Below are 21,004 nucleotides of genomic sequence, written 5' to 3' on the forward strand. Positions count from 1 at the left end.
TGTCCTCTCTCACAACCGAGGACCACAGGGCTGAGACCAGGCAGGCAGCCGACTGCACCCCCCTCCCAGGCACATTCACCCCCAGAACGCACACCTTGGATCCCCAGCCATGGCCTGCATAGCCCCTCCCATCCCCCCCACGGGCACCGTCCCCCCATGCCATGATGCTGTGCAATGCAGTGTGTCCCTGTCTGCTGGGGGACCGTCTGACCCCTGGGCAGCTCAAAACATGTGTGATGAAGGGAAGACGGAGTGAGTCCCAAAGCTCCCTCCTCTAGGGTGAGGTCAGCCTCTCCAGGCCTCCCCAGGTTCCTAGCGGCAGCTTCTGGGCTCCAGCCACCTGGCTCAGGAGCAGAGACAGCAAGGGGATTCCACCCCACGCTGGATGTTGGGAGCGGTGGAGGCAGCAACTGTCCACTCCGGAGTTAACAGACAGTTCCTCCGGATCCTGAGATGAGCTCTTCTGCAGCTGAGTGTGGCCATGTGAGGAGGGGCCCCAGCTCCACAGGTGTGGCTGAGACCCCACTTTGGATAAATCCACAGTTTTTCTTCCTAACAAGGTGATTGTTTTGGGGTGATCACCTGCAGGTGACGCCATTCATACCAGACCTGGAGCTGGGCCAGGCTGCAGGGTTTTCGGCCGAGCTTAGAGTCCCAGGCCGAGGAGGCTGATTAAAGGACTTTCTCTGAGCCTTTGAAATACAGAGAAAGGATGCAGCACTGGTCTAGCAGTAAGCTGGGATATTTTTCCATCCTTGACAGGGGAGCCCCAGTGGTGTGGGTCTGAATTCTGCTGCTGTGTCTCTGTCCCTTTTAGAACGCTGACACAGCTCCTGCCTGGGAAAGGGGAGCAGCATAGTTCATTTCTGTGCATTTATTTGAAGGCTATCACTCACTCCTTCCTTCACTGACGAGAGGCCAGGCCTTGGGCCAGAAGGGACAGCCGCCATCTGTATGGCCCTGGACCATGTACACCCAATGTCATCGTCCATGGGTCTGACAGGGCCTCCGCGCTGTCAGATGCGCGCTGACAGATGCGTGCTGAAGGGGCACTGGTGGTTCGGGTGAATCTGCGCTGTCTCAGGCCTCCGCTCACACCGGCTCTGAGACTCTGGGCACAGACCTGGCACCTCAGGGCGTCTGCATGCTGCTCTGTCTGTGCAGCACCCACCTGCGGCAGATGTAGTCTGCTGGCCGCCTGATGCCCCTTTCCCACCTCTTCTCCATTTCCCACCTCACAAGGCTCCATTCTGTGGGCTCATGGTGGCCAGGGGACATCACCCTGGCTCACAGAGCGTTGGCACTAGTCAGCTGGGGTGGGGCACTCTGGGAAGACTCTTTCTTACTGAAGGGACAGCTGTGCGTCTCAGGCAGCCAGAGGGCCAGGCCAAGCTTCAGGGTCCTGACCATGGGAGGCTGGGGAAGGTTAGAGCCCTGCCCTGACAGGCCCAGCCACCAGCAGCCCTGGAAGGTCAGGCTCCTGGGTTCAGGCCACCACAGTGCCAGTTTCTGTTTGCTGCACCCGAGGGCTCCTCCCTACTCCCGGCTGAGGGCAGGTGTGAAGGTGGCCCGGGTGAGATCCCCGACACCCAGCCTTGTTTTAACCTGATCACTTCTTGAGATCACCATCTCCAAATACAGTCACACTCTGAGGTCTTGGGGGTCTAAGGCTTCAAACATAGAAATTTCAATACATGCTATTCAGCCCCTAACAGTGCCCCACAGCAGGACACAGGGCTTCCCACCTGTGACGCCCCAGCGCCTGTCCTGGGAGGAAGGGTTTGTGATCACAGGACCATCACATCATGCAGCACTTCTCAGCCATCTCAGCTGCACACAGCAACGCAAAGGAGTCCCAGATCCACAGTGCTGAGCAGAAGAAGCCGGACACAAGTGCTGGAAGGTTCCGTCCATGTAAAGGACAAACCTACGTGAACTCACCTGTGACACTAGAAGTCAGTGTGCGCTTACGAGGCTCCTACAGCAAATGGCCACAAATTAGGGGCTTGAAACAACAGGAATTTATTCTGTCAGTCCGAAACCAGCAGGAATTTGTTCCATCAGTCCGAAATCAGCAGGGTCTTGCTCTCTCTAACGACTCCAGGGAGAACCCTCCCTGCCTCTTCCGGGTTCTGAGTCAGCCCTGGTTTCCTGAGGTTGTGGCTCCACGAGTCCAGCCTCTGCCCCATCTCCCACGGCCTTCCCCTCTGAACGTGTCTGTGTCTTTTCTTCTTTGTGAAATCCCCTCTGCCTCTTCTAAAGATGCATGTGGTGGCATTCAGCTCCCACCTGGATAATCCAGAAAAGTCTTCCATCTCAGAACCCTTACCTCCATTGCCTCTTCTCCCTGTAAGGTGACATTTCCAAGGTGACATTTGAGATGTGGCCACATCTTTGGGGCCACCATCAAGCCAGGACAAGTGGAAACTTTGGGACCTGGAAGGGGTCTGGAGTGGGGACTGGGAATGAAAATAAGCACTCATTGTTGAAACTGCTCCGTCAGTGGCCCTCTGCCGTGGCCATGGGCTGATGCGCCTACTGGGCAGGCCTGAACGCCTGCTTCCGCGGACCCCACGTGGCTGTGCTACGTATGAGGTGCACGCTCCTGTGTGCCCCCAAGCAGCCTGTCATCTCTGAGTCCTGATCTGGGCGCTGCTTGCACAGTGTGTTTGTGAGCATTCACTGAGCTGTACACATGTGCCACGTGCACTTCTCTGTGCATATTTACACTTAACGCAGGCTTGGAACATTCTTTCCTTCCATTTTGCAGTTTGCAGGGGAGGTCCCCGAAAACCGTGTTGAGACCGTGGTCGCAAACCTCACTGTGATGGACCGAGATCAGCCACACTCGCCAAACTGGAATGCCGTTTACCGCATCATCAGTGGGGATCCCTCCGGCCACTTCAGCGTCCGCACAGACCCCGTCACCAACGAGGGCATGGTCACCGTGGTGAAGGTGCGTACTTTTCTCATACCCTGCCAGGCACCCCAAGTTCTGCCACCTGCACACTCCCTGGGACAAAACAGGAGTGATACTTGGTATAAAGTTAGTGTGCCCCTAATATCCAAGGGCAGAGGCAGGTAACCCAACCTGCTGGAGTCAAAGACAACCTTCACAAGGACCACTTGTGTGACCTTCAGGGGCTTGGCAGAGTCCCCCAAAATACCCACCTATTCCCTTTCTGACATCTATATATTTTCCCCTGCCCCTTAGTCTAGTAATGGGTGAATTTCACTATTATAACTCCCAATGTTAAACCATCTTTGCATTCCTGAGAGAGAGCTGAGTAGTGAGGTAATCTTTTGTAACATACTGAAGAATTTGTTTTGCTGATATTTAAAGTTTTTCATGTACTTTTCTGGGCGATTTAGACTTATGGCTTTCCTTTCCCATAGCGTCCTCATCTGGGTTTTGCTATCAAGGTAACAGACTAACCTCAAGAGATGTGCTGGGAAGTGTCCCTTTGTTCTCTGTCCTGGAGATGGGTCATGGGATGCTGTAATAATCTGTGTGGAATTTTGGTCACACTGTGCCGTGAAGCCATTGAGTAGCTGTGGATTTTGTCTTTTTGATTGTGCTTCTTTCTGTTTTGGAGAGAGATCGGTTTGTAACTGCTGGTTCAATTTCTTTTGATGGTTTTGGCCAGATATGTTTTTCAAGAAAAGTGTCCATTTAATCTAAATTTTCAAATGGACTTATAAAGTCTTAGTCCTGTCATTATAGTAGTAGTGATTCAGTCTTCTAGCCTAAGTCTTTTTCTACACTTATAATTCATATTCCCCCGGAAGGGCAGATTGTAAATTATACAATAACACTTAGCGTTGATTTACAACGTAGTATGAAGAAGTTTGTAGCCATCGTCCCAGAGAATTCTGAATAGGGCTAAGAAAAAAAGTGCAAGAGCACATCAGACATAGCTAGAGAAAAGAGGGTAACAAAAGGTGAGCTTAAAGCCAGATAGGCTACACCAATGCATAAGGAAAAGCAGGTATAATTTTGGGTTGGATCATTTAGAAATTTCTTCAGCTGCTGGGAGCAGACTTGACCACAGAAGTCCTCAATACTCAAGAACTTTATTTTCTCAAATGAGAGGAGTCCTGAGGTGGGCAGTTGGGGTTGATGTCACAGTTGCACAATCAGCAGAAACCCTGGCCCCTTCTAGCCTCTGCTCTGCTGTGCACACCTTTCAGCTTCTTGGGCCCCTCGTGGTCCAAAATGACTGCAAGAGCACCAGTCATTACAAGACTTTTACAAGCAGTAGAAAATCAAAAATGGGGAAGAATAGTTTGCCCCTCCTTTATTAAGGGACCTTCCCAGAACACCTGTTCACATCTTACTGGGCAGAGTTTAGTCACACGGCCATTCTTAGCCAGAGGAGATACTGCACGACAGTGATGGGCACATCTCCCAAACTTCTCATGAGGAAGAGGGGAGCTAGACGTCAGGAGGCCACGGGGGAGGAAAGCAGGCTCTCCGAGATCTGTGTCTTTGAGACGCCAGGAGGCCATGGGGGAGGAAAGCAGGCTCTCCGGGATCTGTGTCTTTTCCCAACACCCAAAGTCATCTTCTTCCTTGTCTTAATAACCCTTTTTCCAAGCAACCTGTGTGAAGACCAGTTCTGCTGAAAAATCTTATAAATATCTCCATCATTTTTACCTTATGAAGTATTCAAACATACAGACAAGCAGAAATAATAGTAAAATGAACTTCCATACACCCATAACCTCAATTTCATTAACATTTTGCTACATTTACTAAATCTTTTTATTTTGGCTGATGTGTTTGAAAGTAAATTAATATGTCACAGCATTCCAACCCTGACCATATAAGCTTTCTTCTCCAAGAGAGGCTATTTTTTCACCTGAAAGATAGTTCTTAGAGAAGAGGCAAAATACACATTTCACTTCCCCTCTAATTATGAATTTTCAGAGTGGGGTGTTAGCACAGTCGCACCCCCAGTGGCAAAGTCAGATCTGTGTGCTCAGGGACTGGGCATGGCGAGGGAAGATGTGACAAACCCTTTCTCCTCTTCTCTGGATGCATTTGACCTCGAGCTAGCATTGTACCTCCGGCCCCTAGAAACCACAAGGTGAACATCAGCCGCTTTGCTGGCAACGTTGCTCATGGGAAGGTGACGGAGACTGGAGGTGACATGCAGGCAGAGGAGAGGGATGAGCCATGAGCCCAGGGCTGGCTGGGCTCCCCAGGGAGCAGTGAGCCTTGGCCCACCTCCTGCTTGTGATTCCAGGGAGGCCTCTCTGACTCCCACAGCTCAGATTCTGTGGCCTTCACTGGGAGCACCCAGGACACGCCCCAACCCAGGAGAGCAGCACCTGGCTTGCCTGCCCTGCACCTGGAGTGCCACTTCTGCAGCTGAAGTACACACAGCCCCGCCACCTTCATGAGCCCAACATAGGTCAGAAAGGGCCAGAACAAAGGAAGAAGTCTGGCTCAGTGTGGTGGGGAAACCTGACCCCTAAGGACTCCAGGGAAGGTGGCTTCCTGCCTACCCAGCCCGTAATAGGGCTGGCAGCCTCAGCCGTCTTGCGCCTGCCTGGCCCTGTCTGCACAGAACATCACAGCCATAGAAGGTGAACAGCACAGCGAGCTGCAGGGAAGCATCAGTGTCCTGGAACTACATGGACCTCATGGCACTGGGCCAGGCCCTCTACAGGCCCACGGAGCCCTCTACAGGCCCACAGAACCCCTCTACAGGGCCACAGAGCCCTCTACAGGCCCACGGAGCCCCTCTACAGGCCCACGGAGCCCCTCTACAGGCCCACGGAGCCCTCTACAGGCCCACAGAACCCCTCTACAGGGCCACGGAGCCCTCTACAGGCCCACGGAGCCCCTCTACAGGCCCATGGAGCCCTCTACAGGCCCACAGAACCCCTCTACAGGGCCACAGAGCCCTCTACAGGCCCACGGAGCCCCTCTACAGGCCCACGGAGCCCTCTACAGGCCCACAGAACCCCTCTACAGGGCCACGGAGCCCTCTACAGGCCCACGGAGCCCCTCTACAGGCCCATGGAGCCCTCTACAGGCCCACAGAACCCCTCTACAGGGCCACAGAGCCTTCTACAGGCCCACGGAGCCCCTCTATAGGCCCACAGAATCCCTCTGCAGGAACCCCTCTACAAGCCCACGCAACCCCTCTACAGGCCCACGGAGCTCTCTACAGGCCCACAGAGCCCCTCTATGAGCCCATAAAGCCCCTCTACAGGCCCACAGAGCCCTCTACAGGCCCACAGAGCCCCTCTACAGGCCCACAGAACCCCTCTACAGGCCCACGGAACCCCTCTGCAGGCCACGGAGCCCCTCTGCAGGCCACAGAAGCCTCTTCTGTTCTTCAGAGAGGAGCCACTGGATCCAGGCGTGCAGCACAGACTAGTCAGAGAGTCCCAGGCATTGTCAGAGTCCCAGGAGGGCCTGGGGGCCGCCACCCCGGGAACTGATTCCTGAGGTGGAAAATCATCCCCTTGGTGTTCTTCCTCTAGCCGGGGATGCTCCTGAGAAGGCTGTGGGTGACTGACTTCCCCAGGGCTCAGCTGCTCGGCAGCCGTCTTCCCCAACAGGAAGGCCCTGTCCGGGAGGCAGGTGGGGCAAGAATTAGAAGGGAGCAGAGGAGGTGCTGATGGCGGCCAGGTGGGCACAGCTGGACACATTCACTGACTTTCTGTCACATGGCAGCTTGGCGGCCAGCCACCCTCTGCTGAGTTTGTGCCATGTCCCCTCCCCAAGCCATCAGGTTCTCCTGCCCAGCTACACCCTCTCCTTATCAGGCCTCTGTCTATGCAGTAAGAGTGCCGTTTCCCGAAGCGTGTTCATAGAGTGCTGATTCTCAGGGTGTTGGCAAGCGCTGCCTGCAAGGGCCACGTTCATGGCTAAAATCTCCCGGTCGCCTGTGCCTCCTGCCCACCCACAGCTGGTCGTCAGTAGCACTGAGGCCTTTGAGGGGCCTGTGAAAGGAAGATAGAATCTCGGGACTCCAAACCCACTATGCCAAAGGGCAGTGGAGCTTGGGGACTGAGTCTCACGGTGCTGGGGTTCACACACCTACCCTGACTTCTGTGAAATGCAGATCCACTGAATGCTGAGCAGAGCCTTGCAAGGATGTAGACAGTGTCTGATTGCCCACCGAGCCCCTGCTTTTTTTTCCTTCCCTCTTTCCCCTCCTACCTACTCTTTCCTCTTTAAACAGTGAAGCCCTCAAAACCCTCTTTACGAAAAGCACAGGACACAGATCCCACTGGGACTTGTGCTTCTTTTTCCTGGGTGAGGACTCAGGCTCAGCAGAATAATCCTCAAATCAACTGAGGTCAGTGCAGACTCAGGCTCAGCTGAATAACCCTCAAATCGACTGAGCTCGGTGCGGGCTCAGCCTTTGCAGAACAACTCTGGAATTGAGTCAGATCCTGCAGCCCCATCCCTCAGGCCTGGGACATGTAGAGACCTGCCATGCTCAGTGGAACAAACATATCCCCTGCCTGGTGACCCGCTTCTCCCACGAGAGCCACAGAAGCTAGAAAGGTGCCTGCCACACCTCACCCACAGGCAGGCTGGCGCCCTCCAGCCGAAACCCAGAGGCGAAAGTCTGCAGATTTTCAGATTTGGGACTTGGGGTGCATTTTGCCTTTACACAGCAGCCATCTCCCCCACCAGGCACCAGGAGGAGCAAACCAGGTTCCCACAGCACCACCTACTTCACCTGCCCTGGAGGGAAGGGGTGCTTAGGCCAGAGGAGGTCCCAGAAGGGCTGTGGCTGGCTCAAGCCTTCATGACCCAGAGAACTAGCACCACCCCTACTTCTGCTGCACATCCCCAGATCTCCAGCACCTCAAAACTGCCGGGGAACCTCAGGCCAGGCCCCGGAGTGATCAGCTACAGTGATCATTGCAGCCGATATTGATCAGGCACCAATACCAGGTGTGCCATCCTCACCCCTTGTCTCACTTGGTCCTCATGCACACCAAGGAGGTGCTGTTCTTGCCCTGTTTCACAGATGGCATAACTGAGAGCCCACATGCAGGATCACACAGCCAGAGACATTACAAGCCGAGGCAGGAACCGGCTCCCTCTACCATAAAGCCATCTGTTAACTGTCCAGTTCCTTGCTGGCCCTGCCTATCTGAGTCAAGGTGTCTGTGTGTGTTCGGGAAAAAGTTCCACAGGTTTGAAGCCGCGTCTGAGAGCTGGCTGGGCTGTGTCTGCTCAGGACCCAGGCATCTTCCAGGGCATCCTGACATGGCCAGATGCCACCATCTGACCAGCCTGAAATCCTCCTAGTGCCATGAGGAAGGGATACGGAGGCTTGGGGAGGGGTCCAAGACCTGAGGCAGCATGAAACTCTGGCCCAGCTGAGGATTCCCAGCCCAGGGGCCCTGAGACCCCATGATGCCTCTCCCCAGTTGTAGGTACAATGGTCCCACAATGGGAAGTTGCTCAGCTGTCAAAAGGAACAAACAGGAGATCCAGGTGACATGTGATGGCTCTCCGATGCATCGTGCTAAGTGACATGAGTCAGAACTTAAAGGTGGCATGTCGCATGCCCCCATCTGCAGAGTGACCAGGAAAAGACAAAACTGTGGGGACAGGAAATGCTTCAGTGGTTTGCCAGCAGGTGGAGAGTAATGGACTGCAAAGGCGCAGCACGAGGGAAACGTGGTGGAGACAGGGCAGGGCTCCCCTGCACATGGACCGCAGGGCTGGCCGTGCTTCCATATGCTTGTTAACATTCCTGAGAGTGACTCTTACTACAGGCCAATTTTCAAATACATTTTAAAATTTGAGAAGCTGAGAGCACAGACTGAACCACAGTGTCCCCACAGAGTCACAGGTCACGGTGTCCCAGGCAGAATTCAACAGCAGAAACACACTTTTTCCTTTTTCTTTCATTTTTGTTTTTTTCCACATTGTGCTTTTCTTTGAAGTTTCCGTTTAGAGTCTGTGTAAGGTGTGTATTTAGTCTGGGGAGGCGTCACCTTAGAAAACATTTCCAAAACTGGTTTTGCATTCACTGGTAGATACATCTTCATCTTTTCAGATATTCTCTTTCAGAGCAGGGGAGCAGGGTGGAGAGGAGGGGCTGGGGAGGGGCAGGTGGTGTGGGAGGTAGACAGCAGTGCAGGGACCCTGTGGCCCAGCCCACAGGAGATGCCCAGTATCTTGCAGGCATCTGTTCTTGGATTTCCACACTAGCTCTTTGCTCACTTACCCCTGGCATGGACCAGCCACTTAAATCTGCCTCATTTATCTCAAACATAAAATAAGGCAAATTGTGGGGCCTATGGCCAGAGGCTTATGAATCACATTGAAATAGACCCTGGATATAAAAGATTTGGGAGGGAGGATCCAAGATGGCCAAATAGGAACAGCTCCAGAGTGCAGTTCCCAGCAAGAGCAACACAGACCATGAGTGCCCACCTCATTTCCAAACAAATTTTCACTGCCCACAGACCAGGAGATTCCCTGGCCAAAAATCACCACAAGTTTTCAGCACGGTGGTTTCAGCCAGTGCAGGGTTGGCCACAGAAACTCACACAAATCTACACAGCTGTTTCAACTGGTGCCTGGAATGCCTGGGAGACAGAGCTGCCCATTCAACTGAAAGGGAGGGGGCTGAGACAGGGAGCCAGGCAATCTGGCTTGGCGGGTACCACCCCCACAAAACAAGCAATCTGAAACGCTCTGGATGGAGAGTTTTGCAGCAAGCACAGCTGGAAACAGGACAGTCCAGCTCAGTGTGGGAAAGGGCAACCACCACTACAGAGGCAGTTCACACAGCAGCTGGGCAGAACCTCCGGCAGCTCAGCAACGCCTCTGCTGGCAGACTGTGACTAAACTACTCCATGCAGGGCAGGGCATCTATGAAAAAAGCAGCAGCACATCAGGAACTTATAAATAAAGCCCACCTTCCTAGGACAGAACACCTGGAAAAAGAGGCAGTTATGAGTCCCCCTGAAGCAGACTTAAAAGTACCTGCCCAGCAGCTCTGCATGGAACAACAGAGCTCCCAACACAGCATCTGAGCTCCTATTAGGGGCAGACTGTCTCCTCAAGCAACTCCCTGACCCCTGTATACCCAAAGAGACACCTCTTAAAAGATAGCTCATGCCAACATCTGGCAGGTACCCTTCTGGAACAAAGATAACAGAAGAAACAGGCAGCAACCCTGACTGTTCTGCAGCCCCCACAGGTGATCCCCAGGCAAGCAGTGTCTGGAGTGGACCTCCAGCAGTCCTGTAGCAGAGGGGCCTGACTATTAGAAGGAAAACTAATAAACAGAAAGAAATAACTTCATCATCAACAAACTGGACATCCTCTCAGAGACCCCATCCGAAAGTCACCAACTATAAAGACCATAGGTAGATAAAACCACTAACATGGGAAGAAACCAGCGCAAAAAGGATGAAAACATCCAAATCCAGAATTCCTCTCCTCCTCCAAAGGATCACAACTCCTCACCAGCTAGGGATCAAAGATGGTTGGAGAATGAATCTGATGAATTGACAGAAACAGGCTTCAGAAGGTGATAATAACGAACTTCTCAGAGATAAAAGAACATGTGCTAACCCAATGCAAAGAAACTAAGAACCTTGAAAAAAATTTGACAGAATGCTAACTAGAATAAACTGCTTAGAGAAGAATATAAGTGATTTGATGGAACTGAAAAGCACAGCACAAGAACTTTGCAAAGCATACACAAGTTTCAATAGCCGAATTGACCAAGCAGAAGAAAGGATATCAGAGATTGAAGATCAACTCAATGAAATAAAATGAGAAGGCAAGAATAGAGAAGAAAGAGTGAATAAAAAGAAATGAATAAAGCCTCCAAGAAATATGGGATTATGTGAAAAGACCTAATCTACATTTGATAGGTGTACCTGAATGTGACGGAGAGAATGAATCCAAGGTTTAAAACACTCTTCAGGATAATATCCAGGAGAAATTACCCAACCTAGCAAGGCAGGCCAATATTCAAGTCCAGGAAATACAGAGAACACCACGGATATTCCTCAAGAAGAGCATCCACAAGGCACATAATCATCACATTCACCAGGGTTGAAATGAAGGAGAAAATGCTAAGGGCAGCCAGAGAGAAATGTCAGGTCACCCACAAAGGGAAGCCCATCAGACTCACAGCAGATCTCTTGGCAGAAACCCTACAAGCCAGAAGAGAGTGGGGACCAATATTCAACATCCTTAAAGAAAAGAACTTTCAACCTAGAATTTCATATCCAACCAAACTAAGCTTCATAAGCGAAGGAGAAAGAAAATCCTTTATGGACAAGCAATTGCTGAGAGATTTCGTCACAACCAGGCCTGCCTTACAAGAGCTCCAGAAAGAAGCACTAAGCAAGGAAAGGAACAACCAGTACCAGCTGCTCCAAAAACATACCAAATGGTAAAGAACATCAATACAATGAAAAAAATGCATCAACTAACAGGCAAAACATCCAGCTAGCATCAAAATAGCAGGATCAAATTCACACATAACAATATTAACCTTAAATGTAAATGGGCTAAATGCCCCAATCAAAAGACACAGACTGGCAAATTGGATAAAAAGTCAAAACCCATCGGTGTGCTATATTCAGGAAACCCATCTCATGTACAAGGACACAGGCTCAAAATAAAGGGATGGAGGAAGATTTATCAAGCAAATGGAGAGCAAAAAAAAAGCAGGAGTTACAATCCTAGTCTCTGATAAAATAGACTTTAAACAAACAAAGATCAAAAGAGACAAAAAGGGCATTACATAATGGTAAAGGGATCAGTGCAACAAGAAGAGCTAACAATCCTAAATATATACAAACCCAATACAGGAGCACCCAGGTACATAAAGCAAGTTCTTAATGACTTAAAAAGAGACAGACTCCCACACAATAATAGTGGGAGACTTTAACACTCCACTGTCAATATTAGACAGATCAACGAGACAGAAAATTAACAAGGATATCCAGGATTTAAACTCAGATCTGGACCAGGCGGACCTAATAGACATCTACAGAACTCTTCACCCCCAAATCCACAGAATATACATTCTTCTCAGCACCACAGTGCACCTACTCTAAAACTGACCACATGATTGGAAGTAAATCACTCCCCAACAAATGCAGAAGAATGGAAATCATAACATTCTCTCAGACCACAGGGCAATCAAATTAGAACTCAGAATTAAGAAACTAACTCACAACTGCACAACTTCATGGAAACTGAACAACTGGCTCCTGAATGTCGACTGGATAAACAATGAAATGAAGGCAGAAATAAAGATGTTCTTTGAAACCAACGAGAACAAAGACACAATGTACCAGAATCTCTGGGACATATTTAAAGCAGTGTCTAGAGGGAAAGTTATAGCAATAAGTGCCCACATGAGAAGTGAGGAAAGATCTAAAATCGACACCCTATCATCAAAATTGAAAGAGCCAGAGGAGCAAGATCAAAAAAACTCAAACTCTATCAGAAGACAAGAAATAACTAAGATCAGAGCAGAACTGAAAGAGATAGAGACACAAAAAAACCCTTCAAAAAATCAATAAGTCCAGGAGCTGGTTTTTTAACAAGACCAACAAAATAGACAGACTGCTAGCCAGATTAATAAAAAAGAAAAAGGAGAAGAATCAAATAGATGCAATAACAAACGCTAAAGGGAATATCACCACTGATTCCACAGAAATACAAACTACAATCAGAGATCACTACAAACAACTCTGTGCACATAAACCAGTAAACCTGAAAGAAATGGATAAATTCCTGGACACTTGCACCCTCCCAAGACTAAACTAGGAAGAAGTTGAAACCTTGAATAGACCAACAACAAGGGCTGAAATTGAAGCAGCAATTAATAGCCTACCAACCAAAAAAAGTCCAGGTCCAGATGGGTTCACAGCTGAATTCTACAGACGTACAAAGAGGAGCTGGTACCACTCCTTCTGAAACTATTCCAAACAATACAAAAAGAGGGAATCCTTCCCAAATCATTTTATAAGACCAACATCATCCTGATAGCAAAACCCGGCAGAGACTCAACAAAAAAAGAAACCTTCAGGCCAATATCCATGATGAACATAGATGCAAAAATCTTCAATAAAATACTGGCAAACCGATTGCAATAGCACATCAAAAAGCTTATCCACTATGATAAGTAGGATTCATCCCGGGGATGCAAGGCTGGTTCAACATACACAAGTCCATAAACAATTCACCATATAAACAGAACCAAAGACAAAAACCACATGATTATCTCAATAGATGCAGAGAAGGCCTTCAACAAAATTCGACAGCCCTTTACGCTGAAAACTGTCAATAAACTCGGTATCGAAGGAACATATCTCAAAACAATAAAAGCTATTTACAACAAACCTACAGCCAATATCATACTGAATGGGCAAAAGCTGGAAGAATTCCCTTTGAAATTCAGCACTAGACAAGAATGCCCTCTCTCACCACTCCTATTCAATACAGTATTGGAAGTTCTAGCCAGAACAATTAAGCAAGAAAAAAAAATAAAGGGTATTCAATTAGGAAAATAAGTCAAATTGTCTCTATTTGCAGATGATATGACTGTATATTTAGAAGATCCTATCATCTCAGCCCAAAATCTCCCATAACTGATAAGCAACTTCAGCAGTCTCAGGATACAAAATCAGTGTGCAGAAATCACAAGCATTTCTATATACCAATAAGAGTCGAATCATGAGCAAACTCCCATTCACAATTGCTACAAAGAGAATAAAATACCTAGGAATACAACTAACAAAGGATGTGAAGGACCTCTTCAAGGAGAACTACAAAACACTGCTTGGGAAAATAAGAGAGGACACAAACAGATGGAAAAACATTCCATGTTCATGGTTAGGAAGAATCAATATCATGAAAATGGCCATACTGCCCAAAGCAACTTATAGATTCAAGGCTATCCCCCTCAAACTACCAGTGACCTTCTTCACAGAACTGGGTAAAACAACCTTAAAGTTCATATGGAACCAAAAGAGAGCCCACATAGCCAAGACAGTCCTAAGCAAAAAGAATAAAGTCAGAGGCATCACGCTACCTGATTTCAAACTATACTACAAGGCTACAGTAATCAAAACAGCATGGTACTGGTACCAAAACAGAGATATAGACCAATGGAACAGAACAGAAGCATTGGAGGCAATACAACATATCTACAACCATACAATCTTTGATAAACCTGACAAAAACAAGCAATGGGGAAAGGATTCCCTGTTTAATAAATGGTGTTGGGAAAGCTGACTAGCCATGTGCAGAAAGCAGAAACTGGACCCTTTCCGACACCTTACACTAAAATTAACTCCAGATGGATTAAAGACTTAAACATAAGACCTAACACCATAAAAACCCTAGAAGAAAACCTAGGCAAAACCATTCAGGACATAGGCATAGGCAAGGACTTCATGACTAAAACACCAAAAGCATTGGCAACAAAAGCCAAAATAGACAAATGGGACCTCTACCTGAGGTGGGCACACAGCTTCTCTGCTCTCGGGTCCCCAAACCCAAATAAGCCATCTGTGACCATCGCACCCTCCTCAGGGCCCAGCATGGCCTCTTGTCTCCCTCCTCCAGCTGCGAAATCTCATCTCAAAGGAGCAAGGCCCAGGCACAGGCTCATCTCAGGTCCTTTCATGTCTCGCCCATGGCCCTCAGCTTTAAAGCTCAAAAGCCAAGAACCAGCCTCTCCAAATTCCGCTTTGGGCAGCCACAGAACTGGCCTTCCTGAGGGAGGCTCACAGGTGGCAAGAATTCCAGGGATAGCAGGTGGGAATTCGGGGGGGAGCAGGTCAGTGATGGGGACCTGGTGCCCTCAGTTCAGGCAGCTCTTCCCAAGACAGGGGCACAGAGTGAGACTTTGCATGGAAGCCATAGGCCCTGAGCCTCCCATCAGAGGGAGCAGGGCAGACGTCCTGGTATGTCCCCCACCCAACCCTGCCCGCCCCGCCTGGCCCTCCCTGCTCTGCCCAGCAGGTGCTGGGGCTGCTGCTCATCTCCGAGTGAAGGGTCACGGCCACATGTGGGCAGCAGCCATGCTGAGCCCGGCAAGTATATCCAGCCACCCTAATCGAAACTGCTGGCGCAAATTACCTATTGATTTCTCCATTACAAATGTGTTTTATTTTACCTTCCTACGGGCTTTTATTGGCCATAATCGTCTTTCTGGAAGGCCTCCTTGCTCAGAGCAGTGACACGATTTTTTAACACATAGCATGCAGCATTGTTCCATGTCTCCCTGGGGACACAAGCCAATAAATATGGGAGAAAGACCTAGACAGTGCCGCCACTACCACATGATCGAACAGTCTAGCTACACGAGTGGCCCCCACCCCAGCCGACGCCTGGAGGGCCTGGGTGAGCAGCTGCCAGCGTTAGCATGGTCAGCTCTGGGGGGGGACCCCGATACGATATGGGTGCAGGTGGTACTGGGAGCTCAGGGGCATCTGGCATGCAGAGATGGAGGAAGCAGGGCCAGACCTGGGGGAGCCTGAGGGCCCGGGTGGAACCTTTCAGAGGAAGGTACTGGGTTATTCTGGATCTGGCATCCCATCAGGCTTGTAGTCAGCTTGGGCTGTGGAAGGTCCTGCAGGGTGACAGCTGTGGGTGTGAGACCCTGTGTGGCGCATACAGCCCCGAGATGGGTGCTGGGCAATGGTGGTGAAGAAGGGGTTGCCCAGCCCCCTACATCTCCCAGGCACACAGGGGATACAGATCATCTACACTGGCGCTGTGCTGGGCACTGGGGAGGCAGAGGTACAAGGCACAGCCCCTGCCCCAGGGGTGGCAGAGTCAGGGTGAGGGTTGTGCACAAACAGCAGTGAGAGGTGACAGCGTGCATTGCAGAGCCACAGGCATCTCAGTCCGGAGTCAGGGAGGCTTGCAGGGACCACACCTTCCTTCAGATGGACAAGGAGACCACTCTGGGGAGGATGAGGGCTCACCTAAGGTCACCCAGGGGCAGTGGGGGACAGTGGGGGCCCAGGAACAGAACTGTGATCTCTGCCACTCCGTGCAGACCCTCCTGGAGGCAGGCATCTCAGTTTTCCTTTCATGCTTAGGCTTTTTTTTTTTTTTTTTTTTTTTTTTTTTGAGACGAAGTCTTACTCTGTTGCCCACGCTAAAGTGCAGTGGTACAATCACAGCTCACTGCAGCCTCCACCTCCCAGGCTCAAGCAGTCTTCCCACTTCAGCCTCCTGAGTATCTGGGACTACAGGTGTGCACCACCACGCCCAGCTCATTTCTTTTTTTGTAGAGATGGCATCTCGCTATCCTGCCCAGGCTGCTCTGGAACTCCTGGGCGAAAGCAATCCTCTTGCCTCAGCCTCCCAAAGTGCTGGGATGACACCACACCTGGCCTTCCTGGTGTGATTTTTAAGTTTCTTCTTTTTGTTCAGAAATATCTTATTCAGTAGCAATGCTGAGAATCCTGGGTGTGACGCACCAGGTAAGAGTATACCTGCTCAGAAAGATCAGATGCTGAGGGACTGGTGGCCCCGGAGACGGGGTGGGGTTGGATCTGTCCAGCCTCAGGTGCTTCACAGCCAGCCCCCAGCATGGAGCCTGGGGTTCAGAGCAACAGCACCTTGTGGGTGAAACACTCCAGATTCCTTCCCGTCTCGCCCATGGCCCTCAGCTTATGAAGCTCCAGCCACAAACTGGCCTTTTCCAGTTTGCTGATGGCTGTCCGGATGGTACCTGCAGGAGGCCCACGAGTGGCAGGAACGTGGGGAGATCACATCAGTGTGGGGGGCCTGGTGCCCTCGCGCTTCTTGGGGAAAGCTGGCTGGTTCCTCCAGCAGATAAGTTCCTCTCTACGTGGAAATGTGTTTCACTGTATACCCTGAAGGTTCCCAGGCATTCCTAGAAGTAGGAGGAGCTGGCATGACTGTGCGGAAGCAACGTGTCATGTAAATCTCATGGTGATGGGCATGCTGCTGCCAGGAGTACATTTTTTAATGACCAGACCTTATGCTTCTCCACTCCTAAATCTGTCAGAATGCATCTCCCTCAACCGCACATTTTGGGCAAGGCCCAGTGGCTCACACCTGTCATCCCAGCACTTTGGGAGGCTGAGGCTGGCGGATCACCTGAGGTCAGGAGTTCAAGACCAGCCTGGCCAATGTGGGTAAACCCCATCTTTACTAAAAATATAAAAATTAGCCAGGCGTGGTGGTGGGTGCCTGTAATCCCAGCTACTGGGGAGGCTGAGGCAGGAGAATCGCTTGAACCCAGGGGGCGGAGGCTGTAGTGAGCCAAAATCACGTCACTGCATTCAAGTCTGGGCAATGGAGGGACACTCTGTCTAAAAATAATAAAGAAAATCAAAGCTGTATGATAAGAAATAGATGGAAAACTCAGACTCCCAGCTATACCCTTGACCCCATTCCTTCCCTCTGATCGTAATGACCATTTTTATTAGTTTTTGGTCCATCCTTGCAGTTTCTTTCTGCAAATATGATCAAATACATACACAAAGTCAAATTTTTCTCCCTCTTTTGCACAAAAGGTGCACACTATGTGGGTTGCTTTTCTGCCCACGAGTAGATCCTGGAAACTGCTCCTCTTCAGCCCCAGAGCTTGTCCTCATTCCTCCTTACAGCTGCAAACATCTCCCCATGTGGCAGGCCATTGCTGATGGCTGTCCGGATGGTACCAGCATATTGTCTCCACAAATACTGCACAGCGAAACACTCCACAAATGCTACACAGCGAAACACTCCACAAACGCTACACAGCGAAACACTCCACAAATACTACTCGTATGCATACGTTGCTGTGCTTGTGTCTAAGCAGGATTTTCTAATGCAATTGCAATTTGTTGTGGTGTGACTTTTTTCCAGTGAAATCATTGCAAGCTTTGCCATTGACTGTCTCAGGACTCCAAGCTGTTCCCATGTAACTTCCCTCCCTCCCCAAAATGTGTAGGAAAGGCTTGAGCGAAGCTCTTCTGATAATGCAGCATCACTGCAGAACTGTAGCCTACAGACCCACTCTAGCGTTTATCAGCCAGGGTCCTGGTGCACCAGAAGGGGACGAAAGAATTGTGTGAAAGCAGGGGCCACATGTGGCAGTGATGGGAGCCACAGACCTGGCGTGTTGGTGTCTGGGGCTGTGCTAACAAATTGTCACAAACCAGGTGGGTTACAACATAGAACTGTCTTCTGTCCCAGCTTTGGGAGTCAGAGACGTAAAATCAAGGGCCGGCTCCCTTGGGAGGTTCTAGAGGAGAACCCGCCCCCTGCCTCTCTCCTGTTCCTTGGCCTGTAGCTGCCTCACTCCAGACACCACATGGCTCCATCGCCACGTGGCTCCTCCCTGCACTCATGTGTCTCAAATATCCCTCTCCCTTTCTCCCTGTTTTGAAATTTTAGAGAGCCTCTCTCTGTCACCCAGGCTGGAATGCAATGGTGCAATCACACTGCACTTGCAGCCTCAAGCTCCTGCACCCAGCCCTGGCTGTCTTATGAGGGCCTCTGTCATCCAGCCCTGCCTGTCTTCTGAGGGCCTCTGTCACCAGCCCTGCCTGTCTCATGAGGGCCTCTGTCACCCAGCCCTCTGTCTCTTAGGATGGCATCTGTCACCCAGCCCTCTGTCTCTTAGGATGACCTCTGTCACCCAGCCTTGCCTGTCTTATGAGGGCCTCTGTCACCCAGCCCTGCCTGTCTCTTATGAGGGCCTCTGTCACCCAGCTCTGCCTGTCTTAAGAGGGCCTCTGTTACCAGCCCTGCCTGTCTCATGAGGGCCTCTGTCACCCAGCCCTGCCTGTCTCTTATGAGGGCCTCTGTCACCCAGCTCTGCCTGTCTTAAGAGGGCCTCTGTTACCAGCCCTGCCTGTCTTATGAGGGCCTCTGTCACCCAGCCCTGCCTATCTCTTATGAGGGCCTCTGTCTTTAACTTACATGTGCAAAAGACCCTCTTTCTAAATAAGGTCCCATTCACAGGTCCCAGGTAGACATGTCTTTTGGAGGCCACCATTTGACCCCCTGCACCTGGTGAGGCCCCCCCTGGCCAACAACATCAGGAGCCTCCCCCATGCTAGGCTCAAAGGAGGAAGGTAGGGATGGGGTTCCCAGGCCAGGAAGAGGGGCTGCCTAGCAGGGGCCACAGCCACCCAGGAGGAGCCCAGTTTCTGCCTCAGCACAGCATGGGATGGGCTGGGAGGCCTAGACCCCCTCCCTCTCTCCTCCCATTGGCCAAACCCAGCAGGAAGATGGAAGATAAGGGTGCCTGGGAGATGGAACAGTTTGGGGCCTCACAGCTAAAACACAGCACTGAGAAGAGCTGGACATGGATCAGAGAGGGGTAGAGACCAATCTACCCGCGTGTGCCCCTGTGCCCACCCCCACGGGGGCTTCACCAGGTCACTCCCAACCCCGATCTGTTATTCCAGGCTGTCGACTACGAGCTCAACAGAGCCTTCATGCTGACAGTGATGGTGTCCAACCAGGCGCCCCTGGCCAGCGGGATCCAGATGTCCTTCCAGTCCACAGCAGGGGTGACCATCTCCATCATGGACATCAATGAGGCCCCCTACTTCCCCTCAAACCACAAGCTGATCCGCCTGGAGGAGGGTGTGCCCCCCGGCACTGTGCTGACCACATTTTCAGCTGTGGACCCTGACCGCTTCATGCAGCAGGCTGTGAGGTGGGCCCGCAGGATGTGCTCCCCGGGGTCCATACATAAGGGTCCAGAAACTCCCCATGAAAGCCACAGCCAGCCCAGGAGTCCCCCAGATGGGTGGTTGGGGACATCCCTGACCTGAGGCTTCTTTCCAGGAGGGAGCAGCAACCCCTTACTCCCAGACAGCCAGATGCAGCCCCTGACCAACTGTGAGCATTGTGATGATTCCCAGAACGGGGAGGTGGCCGGCGCTTACATTCAGCACTGTCTCTATGCAGGCTGTCCCCGATCCTGTCTGTGCTCTCACTAGCCATTGGCCGTGAGACTTGGCTAATCACCTGCTCTCCCTGTTCTTCAGCGTCATTGTCCGTGCGATGGGGATGATAAGGGAGTCTGCTCACAGGGTCCCTGTGAGTTGAGACCACCCACCACTGTATGAGCTCAGTGTCCATAGTCACTGCGTGGCCTGTCCTATAGTGAGAGGTGCAGTCCAAGGTGGAGGGGAAGCCCCAGAGGAGGACAAGGCCTGGGGGCTCCAAGGAATCAGAGACTCTGGCCCAGGCCCAGCCCTGGAGGCGTGGCCAGTGCAGCCGCCCCATCCGGGCAAGGAGGCCTGGGATCGGGGCAGTCCCACCCGCCCCCACCTCACCTCCCCTGCACTTGCTGTCTCCACAGATACTCCAAGCTGTCAGACCCAGCAAACTGGCTGCATGTCAACACCACCAATGGCCAGATCACCACGGCAGCAGTGCTGGACCGTGAGTCCCTCTACACCAAAAACAACGTCTACGAGGCCACCTTCCTGGCAGCTGACAATGGTGCGGCCCACCCCTGGGGACAGATGTCGATGTGTCCTTCCCACATCCTGGTTCAGTGGGCGAGGGAGGGCGCTGGCCAGGGAGACCCCGAGAGCCCAGGAGGCATCCAAAGGGCCACCTGGAAAGGCTGAGGGGGCGTCTGAGCAGACAGCAGTGATCAGGGATGGGCCATCAGACCATGCTTCCCTTCCACCCATTCCCATATCAGTCATTTATTCCACCCTCTACCACTTCATTCATTCCAGCCCCTCTCATTCATTCATTCTGACCCTCCCACTTCATTCATTCAACTCCCTCCCACTTCATTCATTCCTCCCCCCCTTCATTCCACTACCTGTCCAGCATTCATTCATTCTGCCACCTCCCACTCATTCATTCCACCACTTCCACTCATTCATCCATCCTATCCCCTCCCCAGCATTCACTTGCCTGCAGGTGCACCAGGTCCATCCCCCTAGTGTCACTTACCTGCGGCACCAGGGGCATTAGGGCACCAGTCATCCCAGCCCTGTCCTTGCTCAGTTTTGCTGCCTATGAACTGAG

The 21,004-nt window shown here is 51.2% G+C and overlaps 1 protein-coding gene across 2 annotated transcripts in view; it reads left to right on the top strand.

The window, feature by feature from the left end:
* The window catches only part of CDH4 (cadherin 4), a 667,678-nt gene that overhangs the window by 631,577 nt on the left and 15,097 nt on the right, over window positions 1–21,004 (top strand). For both annotated transcript variants that reach the window (XM_035299088.3, XM_035299089.3), the window contains 3 exons: window positions 2,771–2,956; window positions 19,414–19,667; window positions 20,319–20,461. In XM_035299088.3, the coding sequence (XP_035154979.1) occupies window positions 2,771–2,956; window positions 19,414–19,667; window positions 20,319–20,461 (583 nt within the window). The remainder of the gene's footprint in view (window positions 1–2,770; window positions 2,957–19,413; window positions 19,668–20,318; window positions 20,462–21,004) is intronic.

This window comes from Callithrix jacchus, chromosome 5 (assembly GCF_049354715.1).
Source record: "Callithrix jacchus isolate 240 chromosome 5, calJac240_pri, whole genome shotgun sequence".
Classification (NCBI taxonomy): Eukaryota; Metazoa; Chordata; class Mammalia; order Primates; family Cebidae; genus Callithrix; species Callithrix jacchus.